A 9,794-nucleotide genomic window follows, 5' to 3' on the forward strand; every position below is an offset into this window, starting at 1 on the left:
TGGCTAGGAGGCAGCAGCCTCTCTTCTCCCTCCCCAGAGGGTGGCAGGCACCCCCGGCTGAGGTCTTGTGGCCCCCGGTGAGCTGAGAAGGCGGCTGTGCTCACGGACAGCGCTGGGCCATTCATACTCCGCACTGTGCCAGATCCCGCCTACCACCTCGATGCCCACACACTGCAAAGGGCACGTCTCTCCTCGCCTCACCTTCGCACCCGTCACCTTTCCCCAGAGCCAGCAGGACAACGTCCTGAGGCTGCACCACTTCCTCCTGGCGCAGAGCAGCAGCCTGCCGCTGCCACCGCATCCAGGTGCTCGGGTGGGGACGGTGCACCCTGGCCGGGCGCACAGGAGGGCGCGGCTCGCCGTCCCGGGGCTAACCTCCACTCCAACCGCTGTCTGCTACGCGTGCTCTCAGTCTCTCAGCGCCCCGCTGGCCTTCTGTAACACCAGTGACGGCCTGTGTCCTCACCCTGCGCTGACATCGCCCAGGGACTGGAGCATGGCGGGGACACTCGACTGTGCCTGAGACCTCCGTGCCCCACCCTCAGTGTCACCGGAGGCGGAGCTGCGCCTGGAGCAAGCCTGTCTCGCTCACCCTGCACCCTGCTGATCCGTGGGGAGGACAGCGATGCCCTCAGTGGGTGTTCACGACTTCTGTGAGCTTCAGGGGGGTCCAGGGGACTGAACCCAGGGCCTGGTGCTCAGCTCCAACCCCAAACCTTTTTTTATTGTTCCATTTTGAGACAGGGTCTTGGCTAAGTCACTAAGCTGCCCAGGCTGGGCTCAAATTCGAAATCCTCCTGCCTCAGCCTCCCAGTGCTGGGATGACAGATGTGTACCACTCTGACACTAGGGAAATGAGGGGAAAAGTCAAGTGGTGGTGCCCACCGGGCCTGAGGATGAGGGTGAGGAAGCCACAGCCGGCCGGTGGCGACCCCGTGCTGCACAGCGGGGCAGACAGCAGGCCAGACTGCATTCACCCGCGGAGCTCCAGCTGAACTCCCGGGGCCCACAGCCGCAGCCTCCGCAGGAAGTGTCATCCAGGACAGTGCTACACGTCAGGATGGGACCCACGCCCAGGCCTGGCACTGTCACTGGTGGCTCCACCCCTTCCCGTGACATCATTACACCAATTATGCCTCATGACACCAGTAAGGTGACAGGCGCCTGCCTCCCCGGAGCAGAGCTGGACCTTGGGAACACTGGGGCAGTGAGGTGCCTGAGGGCTGACGCATTCGGGGTCGTTTCCTATTTTCAGCTTCCACTGCCCACGGATATAAAGTGAGAAATGGCTTCCGGTTTTCTGCCTAGCAGCCACAAGGACAGAACCCACCATCCTGGCTCACCGGCACCAGAAGTGGCCATTTATTGTGGCGACTCCTGTCCAAGGGCCAGCTGGCCTGGGCGTGGCTGGACGCAGGAGTTGAAATGTGAGGTCAGGGCCACTGGCGCCTCTCTTACCCAAGGCCCTCAACCCACAGAAGCCTGGGTACAGGAGTCGGGGCAGACAAACAGGAACACGGGCGAGGAGCAGAGACCACGGCTGAGGCCTGCAGGGGCTTCAGGACGGAGGCTGCGGAGTGTGGGTGGGAGGGAGGCAGGGCGGCTCCGGGTGTGCCATGAAGCGCACTTCATGGCTCGAGCCGGGAAGCAAATCCCACACAGAAACGCCACCTGCCTCTCCACGGCTTGGTTCACCCTGCCAAGTAAGGGCCTCACCACGGGGGCGGTGGTGGCTGTTGTCACTCGTCAGAGACGCCGGTGCTGGGGAGGACGCAGTGCTGGGGAGGACGTGACTGCCAGCTCAGCTCTGCTGCGGGACACCTGTCCCTAGCTGGGGGGGATGCTGGGGCGCCTTGGCAGGGCCTGGGGCACTGGGCGCTGGAGCTCCGCTTGCAGGGTGACGTCCTTCCCCGCCCGCCTCTCTCGATCACGCAGGCTCCGGAGCACTGGGATTTTCTCCAACATCTCACAGCTGACCTGAAAGTGTAAAGAGCCAGCTGTGCCCAGGGTGCCCAGGGCCCTGTGCGCACACTCACGGGGACAGGGTGCCTTTGGGGGTAGTGCGCTTCACTTTGGCCAAGTGACCGAGTCTGGACCCATGCCTAAGTAGCTGAAAGCAGAAAGGGGAAACTGAGGCACTGTCGCAGGCCTCTGCCCAGAGGGACACCTGGCCTTGGCACTGGGGCCCAGAGATGACCCAGGGACAGTGCAGCTTCTGCCTGCACACCTGTCCTCTCTGTGCCCAGCAGGAAGAGGCCTCCAAGTGGGTCACAGGCTCCTCACCCCCAGGGGGACATCTCCTAGGCCACACCTTAGGAGACAGGCAGGAGAGGCCATCCACATCCGAGTGCCACATCTGCCGCCCATTCCTGGCAGCAGGAGCTCGAGCCATGAAGCAAACGCCACACAGAAGCTGGGCGCCAACCTGCCACTGAGCCTTTGGCCCTTAGTTATTTAAAGCAAGATCTTGCTAAGTTGCCCGCAATGACATTGAACTTGCAATCCTCCTGCCTCAGCCACCCAAACTGGGGCTCCTGGCATGAGCCATCAGTACCCTGGCCGGCTGGAGGGCACTGCTGCACAGCACCTCTGGGCTTTTTCTGTGCCACAGCAACCCACCACTGAGCACCTCCTGGGCACCAGTACGGCACAGACGCTTGAGGTCCAGCTGGCGCCTGGCCGCCGGAGCAGACCCCAGCTGTGACGTCCCAGGGCCCGAGGGCAATCGCCGGGCTGGTGGGCTTGGCCGGGCGCCAGAGGGACTGGACACCCGCAGATGCGCTCAGCAGCACAGCTGCTCTCGGCGCTTAAGAAGTGTGTCACCCTCTCCTGGGCCCTGTGTGGGCTGGGGCAGTCACCGAGCGCCAGGGTCCAGGGCCAGCTCCCACAGAGCTAGGCACTTCGGGACGCAGAGCGGCTCAGTCAGGGGACTGCTCCTCTGGGGCCACAGCGCCCACTGTGGCCAGAAGCCACAGGAGACAGCCGTGCTGAGCTCCCTCCCTGGTCTGGCTGTGATTTCCAGGGCCACCAATGACCACTCACAGCACCCCAACTACAAAACAGGCAATGAACCAGCACACTGGAGACAGGGGCAGCAGCACCTGGCCAGCCCCTGCGTGCAGTCCCTCAGCGAGGCCAGGCGCCGCCGGCTCCCATCTGCATGGCAGCACCCCTGTGCCCATGCGGAGACCAGAGATGCAGAGGAAACGAGAGCCACAGCAGGTCACAGCATGGCCAGCCACACCTCAGCCACCCTCTCTGGATGCCAAGTGGCCCTGTGGCACCCTGAGTGGTTCTCGTGAACCTAACTAACCCAGAGGAGCTGGCGCCTGGAGCTGACCCGGCCCAGCGCTGGAGCTGCCGGCCGCGTGCGAGGCTCCAGGCTGAGCTGGCGCACACGCCACTCGCTGCACGTGCAGAGCTGTTCATTATAGCTGTTCCTGACGGCAGCAGGGCGCAGAGTGCTGTTCTCTCTCGTTGAGCCCGGGGGTGTGCGGGCAGCCCCGAGCAGCGGGAGTCACACGGGCCTGGTCCCTGCCCACCACCTGGGCAGCGCCCTGCCATGGCACGGCTCCACCAGGGGTAGAAAGGGCTCTGAGGGCTGCTGCTTGCAAGCTGCCCTCTTGAGGTACAGGGCGGGCCACTTGACCTTGCGCCCACCCACCCATGCCCTACTGTGCAGGCGGCCAGAGTGGACCTCTCTGTGGAAGTCACCAAGGACAAGCAAGTGAAGACTGGTAGCAGTCCCCCAGAGCCCGCCTAGGCTCCAGGAGCTCACTCCCAGGACCCAGCCACAGCAGCAAGCTCACAGGAAGATGAAGGCAGCCCCCCCCCCAGCTGCAGGGCCAGTTCCTTGGGTGCAGCTTTGGGGCCCCTGCCTGCATCCTTAGAGAGGGGCTCCCCTGCTGAGGAGCCAGAAGGGCTCTTTTCTGATGGACAGTGGCCTCATCCCTGTGACAACGGTGACAAAGGGCACTGCTAACATTTCCAAGCCTCCAGCTAAGAGCCATGCACGCCTGCCCACACCACGCCTAGGAGGCTGACATGACCGCATCCTGTCCTCCGCAGACGCCTGCCTGTGGTCACAGCGGGGCACGCTGGTGTGGACCTGCCAGGCACTCACCAGTTGCCCGTGTCCTTTCTAAAGCTGCAGGGCACAGAATGGACACTGGAGGCGGATCCAGGGACAGGGCAGTGGGATCCCGAACAGCTCAAGGCCCAGGATCAGGTGCATCATAAGGAGATGGGGTTCCCTCTCTGCTTCCCTCTCTGCTGCCGTTGAGCCCCACAGTGCCCACAGATGCACCAAGCAGGCAGGAAGCAAGCTGCTCCCGTGGTCACAGCTCTACCTGCTGCGCACCGGGCAGGACACTGGAATGCTGCGTCCAACTGACCCCTCCTCCCCGGCCCTGTCGCTTTACTGGAATTTGAAGCTTTTCCCCCCAATAAAAGTCAACAGAAAACTACTCTGCAGCACACACAGCAAGACCAAGGCAGACGCAGGGCTGGAGAGCTCTCGACACGTACACAAGCAGGGCCTGCAAAGGTGACTGGGGCGAGGCATGAGGGTCCGGGCCCACCCCTCTACCTCCCAGACACCCCTCCTCGCCTGCCCTGCTGTGGGCAGCTCTCCTCACCCAGGCCCTTGCAATCTGGGAGCTGGCCCCATCCTCCTTTCTGGGTGGGCACTGGGTATAGTGTGGCAGTGACAAGTTATGGCACATACAGGGGCCACACAGGGTGACCAGCTGGTGAAAAGCTGGGGGCAGGGACCCCACCATCACAGACGCAGGGCACAGAATGGACGCTGGAGGTGGGTCTGGGGACAGGGCAGTGGGATTCCAAACAGCTCAAGGCCCAGGATCAGGTGTATCATCACTAATGTCACCGGTGGAGTGAAAATGGGGCTCTGAAGGTCCGGCAGACCTGGCCCTGCTCAAGGGGAAGGGGTCACACCCATCTCATGTTCCTCATGGCTGGGACAAAGTACCCGCCACCCCCGACTCAAAGGGGAGGTCACTCCGCTCTCCTCTAGAGCCTGCCAGTCCATGGGCCTAACTGAGGCAGGGAGGCAGGCGGAAGGGTCTGGCAGAGGAAGCCGTTCACCTCACAGAGTGGAAAGCTGGGGAAGGGAGGGCTGGGAGGAAGGGTCCCTCCAGGCCACGCCGGGACTACCTCTTTGGGCCAGAACCCCTCCCAGGCAGCAAGCCAACTGCACCACCCCACCATGCAGTCACCTACAAGCTGCCTGGCAGGTTCAGCACCATCAGCGGCTCCTTCCACTTGTGGAGATCTGCAGGGTGTCACCAGTGACCCCACATCCTCTCCTGGACAGGCCTGGACAGGTGTGGTGAGCCCTGGCTGCAGCGCTCACCTAGGAGCAACTGTGGGGTCCCCCAAGACCCTGCTCCTGGGACAGGGAGACGTTCGCCTTGCTGCAGGGGGTGGGGGTGGGGTTGCAGCCTCTATACCCAAATTCTGAGTGGACCTAAGCTCTTCGGAAAGACACCAAGGGACATCTCCACTTCAGGAAGGCCTGGGCACTTTCTCCCTGGCACTCCTGGTGCCTTGCAGGGGCTGCCTCTCCTTCCTGGCTACATAAGCCCTGGCCCTCGGATCTCCCTGGCTGACCCAGAAGGACTGAACATGACACTGCCCCCCACCCCTTGCACTGCAGGCCAAAGCAGTGCCTGCCGGCTGAGGCCAAGTGCTAGACCTCAGCTCCTGTCTGTCCTCAGAGGTGGGCAGTGATTTGCCATGGGTCCAGACGGGGGGACTTGGGTTTAAAGGAGAATCTGGGGCTCACACTTGTTCCCCACGGGGAGCAGCTTCTCCCTGTTTCTCAGTGGTCCTGGCTACTTGCCATCAGACACAGCATCACGGGCTGAAGACAGACTCCTGTGCAGCCTGACTGCCATGTACCAGGCCTGGGCAGCAGAGAAAGCCACAGGGAGGCCCAGGGTCCGAGGGGCTCCGTGTCCCCACCCCACCGCGCTGCCTGCTGAGCCACGTTTGTGCTGGGTGTCCGGCAGTTCCTGAGGAGGGTCTGCGATGCAGCCAGCAGGCCACGTGGAGGGGTGCAGGGGACGGGGCCGCTGCCAGAGGGCAACACGCCACCCTCCTGGCCATCCCTGCCACGCCCACCGAGGGGCACCACTGCCACCCCAGGCAGCCCTGGAACCTGCTGTGGTCAGCATCTGAGCCCAAGGCCGCATCTCACCTGATGCGGGCAGCACTGCCTCATCCTGCAGCTCTGCTGGGCACTCTGGTGCAGGCAGGCTGGGCGGGAGGGGACAGCCATGCCACACAGGGCCCACGCTAAGAGGGGCTGCTCAGGACTCTGGCTGGCTCGGCAGGCACCCACCTTGGACCATATGATGCCCGCTGGCTTTGGGCGCTCACAGTGCGTGGCGATGACCCTGGTGGGAGTGAGGATATAGTCAACCGTGAGGTCATGGTCCTCAAGAAGTGCTTCCGGGAAGTCCAGGACCTGGGGAGGGAGGGGAGAAGAGGCTGGGGATCCGCATGGCTCGTGCCATGGGCGGCCAGCTGTCCAGCCTCCACCCACCCTGCGCGCACGCAGGCGGCTCGGACGCACCTGGCAGTCGTGCACGAGGGTGACCACGGGTGTCTTCTCACAGACAGCTCCCATGGACACCATCATGGCATACTCGAGGTCCGCGTAGCCTTCTCCCTTGCCGATCCTCCAGCCTGAGGGACGGGGCAAGGACTGGTGTCTGCGTGCAGCCTTAGCTCCCACCAGGCTGCCAGGGGTGGTGACCTGGACCCCAAGGCCCCACGCCACTGCAGCCTCCAAGGCAACCCCACACTCAGGCTGAAACAGGACGGGCGGTGCCAACGTGCGCGGGCTAAAGCAGCCAAGTGGGCCTCGCCAGCCGCGGGGAGCCTGGACTCTCCTCCACTGCTTTGCGTTCACGAGCCTCACACTCAGCAGCAGTGAGAGGAGAGACTGCGGGAGAGGAGACAGATTCCAGCCAAAGGCAGAATAGATTTAATCCTTCTACCGCACGAGACAAAAGCTCCGAGATGGGCAGGTGACGTGTGGGGATACGGCCTGGCAGGCGGGCGCACTGCACTGTGCGCAGCATGCAGCCCCACCCTGAGGACAGGCTGAGGCCTCCCCAGGCCAGAGGGCAGGGGACAGTGCACTGCTGAGGCCTCTCAGAGATCCGGAGCCCACCATGCTAGGGCTGTCCCGCTCCAACCTCCAGCCATGCACGCAGGTGATAGGGGAGGACAGCTCCGCAGAAAGTGGTAACGATGGAGAGGACAGACAAGGCGGGCCGCGGGCAGGCAAAGCACTGTGCTTGTCGCTGGACACGAGCGACAAGGCAGACGAGAGACTGCCGCTTGCTTCTGGCCACGAGACAGCCTCCGTATTTCCACGTCAAGCAGGCGCCACGGGGTCTGGCAAATCATCCAGGCTAAACCTGGAAGGGTCCCTCTAGAAGGGTCCCAGTAACCCCACAGTCCCCGTGTGATGCTGTATCCAGCAGTGTCGTGGGAGGCCCAGGATCCCGGGTCCCACGGCCGGGCACAGAGCACACACTGTCGCTGCTTGTGGGAAGGGCGAGACAGTTGGCATCGAGGGCACCGCTGGCTCGCCTGTGTCCCCATCGGGGACACAGCAGGGGCCCCATGTGGCACAGCCAGGGGAGCGCTTCCGTGTTCTTCAGCTGTCCTCCCTGTGCATGGCTGTGTTGTCATTTTAAGCTGCGGTAACTGAAGGACAATTTCTGAGACTGTTCTCTGCGTCACACGTGCCTGAGCTGGGAAGGACGCTCCTGACCCTTGGGGGGGGAGGGGGGACGACACTCTGCTGAAAGCCCACACCCGAGGCGGGGCGGCCTCTGTGAGCCCACACCTCCGTCCACAGTGCCCACAGCCTCTGTGGGACGGAGTGGGCCTGAGGCCCCAAGAGGGCGCCTGTAGGAGGCTGAGGGTCCCTGGCCTGCCCGGTGGAGCTGGGCTGCTTCCCGCACCTGTGCTGCCCAGGAGGCGCTGGTGTACAGCAGTCAGGAGCACCCCAGGTCTGGGGTGCTGGGAAAGCAGGCACAGGGGGCAGGCCGGACGCTGGCCACTCTGCAAACCAAGCAGTGTGACCCAGGGACACCCCCGTGTGGGAGGCGCCAGTTCCGTCCACTGAGGCCTCTACCTGGGATGGAGCACAGGGGAGAACAGCGGCCACATCTGAGGGCACACGGGGCCAGAGCACCTGCCTCCTAGCATCGGGCTGCCGTCTTACCTCGCTCAGAAACAGCCACGGATCCCACCACCACCAAGTCCACAAGGATGCTGCAGTCCAAGCCCACAGGGGTGCTGAAGCTCCTCACGCCCTGCGAGGGCAGCACATGCTAAGCTGGCTGCTCGGCTCCGCCAGGACCCCTCCCACTCACAGGGCACACACAGGTGCTGGGGTTGGGGACACAGGCTGCAGAAGTCCAGTACTGGGAAGGTAGTGAGTGACAGGCAGGGCCACAGAGACACCTGGCCGGAGGCTGCACAGACCTTTCACCTTCAGACTTTTGGCCCGGCAAGAAGGCAGGCTCTGCCCAAGACATGGGCTGGGGTTCTGTGAGTGTACACAACAGCTTTAACAGGACACACCATTGACATAAAACCCCCGAGGTTGGGTGGGGGCCGGGGTCTCTCGCAGGGCAGTAGAGCAGGATGGGTTTGCACCACCGGCCCAGCACTCTCGGTGCCACCCACGGTGCCCCAAGGGAGTGCCCTCTGGGAGCAGTTTCTCCACGTGGGTTGGGGCATCTCCCAGGCCCGAGCAGTCCTGACACACGGTATGTGGGGATACGGGCTGTGAGGGGCCCCAGCACCGCTTGGGCCATGAGCCCGATTTCCTGCCTTTACTTGTGCTACTGTGTTCAAACACACACAAACTTATCCCGTATACTTCAGGTCAGAGTAAATTATGTTTCTTTGAATAAGACAGGATCTCAGTAAACAATAAATCATTCAATCTATGTATTAGACTTAAGAGACAAATCTCTTAAGGATTATCCTGAATTGCCTTATCATTATTACTACTTTATTCTTATTAGATCAGAAATATGTGACCTTGGATTTAGGATTCCTTAAAAGGCCAGCAAATTCTATTTAATTATAAAATACGGGACAAATTTTCTTGTCATGTACTCTAAGGTAAGGTTTCCGCGTTGGTTTTGCTAGACCACGAGGCGTCGGAGAGGGCCTGATACAGGGACCGGGGCGCTATTTGGAAGGGGCGCGGTCTGAGGTTCGCCGGGTGGGGGCAGCCGCTGGGCACGCAGGGCTGCACGAACGACGCTAGAGGGCGCCCGAGCGCGGAGCGGGGGCGTTCAGCGGTGGTGGGCTGAAACTGAATTTGGGCAACGGGGTCCGCACTCCGCGTCGTCAGCGCGCTCAGCCCCGAGGGGCAGGCGGAGGGCAGGGTCTGGATGTTTTAACCTCGCCGCCGCGCCGACTGTGAGCCGACGACGCTGCGCTGCGCAGGGCTGCAGGCGGGTCTGCCTGCGGGCGGGCGGGCGGGCGCGGCTCACCTGCGAGCTGGCGCGTTTCCGCAGCTCCGCGCTGGCAGCTCCGGGCGGCGCCGTGATCCTGTTGAACAGGCCGGATCTCAGGCGCGGAGTTGGGACCAGCAGGGTTTTTTTGCTCTTCCAAGAAAAGGTCAATGGGAAAACGGCAGTTAAAATCTCACGCGGTTCTCCGCTGCAGAAGGGAGCAGGGCAGCGGTTCCGGGCGCAGGGAGCGAGGCGGCTGCGAACCGCTCGGGCGGGCGG

At 62.9% G+C, this 9,794-nt stretch overlaps 1 protein-coding gene across 1 annotated transcript in view; it reads right to left on the reverse strand.

The window, feature by feature from the left end:
• Positions 1 to 1,332: 1,332 nt before the first annotated feature.
• Positions 1,333 to 9,794, reverse strand: part of Mthfsd (methenyltetrahydrofolate synthetase domain containing) — a 13,051-nt gene continuing 4,589 nt past the window's right edge. Inside the window, 6 exon segments of the mRNA XM_023705254.1 lie at positions 1,333 to 1,870; positions 1,873 to 1,977; positions 6,365 to 6,490; positions 6,599 to 6,711; positions 8,267 to 8,357; positions 9,555 to 9,668. Of these exon segments, the coding sequence (XP_023561022.1) occupies positions 1,802 to 1,870; positions 1,873 to 1,977; positions 6,365 to 6,490; positions 6,599 to 6,711; positions 8,267 to 8,357; positions 9,555 to 9,668 (618 nt within the window). The 3' untranslated portion in view covers positions 1,333 to 1,801.

Source organism: Octodon degus, unplaced genomic scaffold (genome assembly GCF_000260255.1).
Source record: "Octodon degus isolate 3935 unplaced genomic scaffold, OctDeg1.0 scaffold00215, whole genome shotgun sequence".
In the NCBI taxonomy this organism is placed as follows: domain Eukaryota; kingdom Metazoa; phylum Chordata; class Mammalia; order Rodentia; family Octodontidae; genus Octodon; species Octodon degus.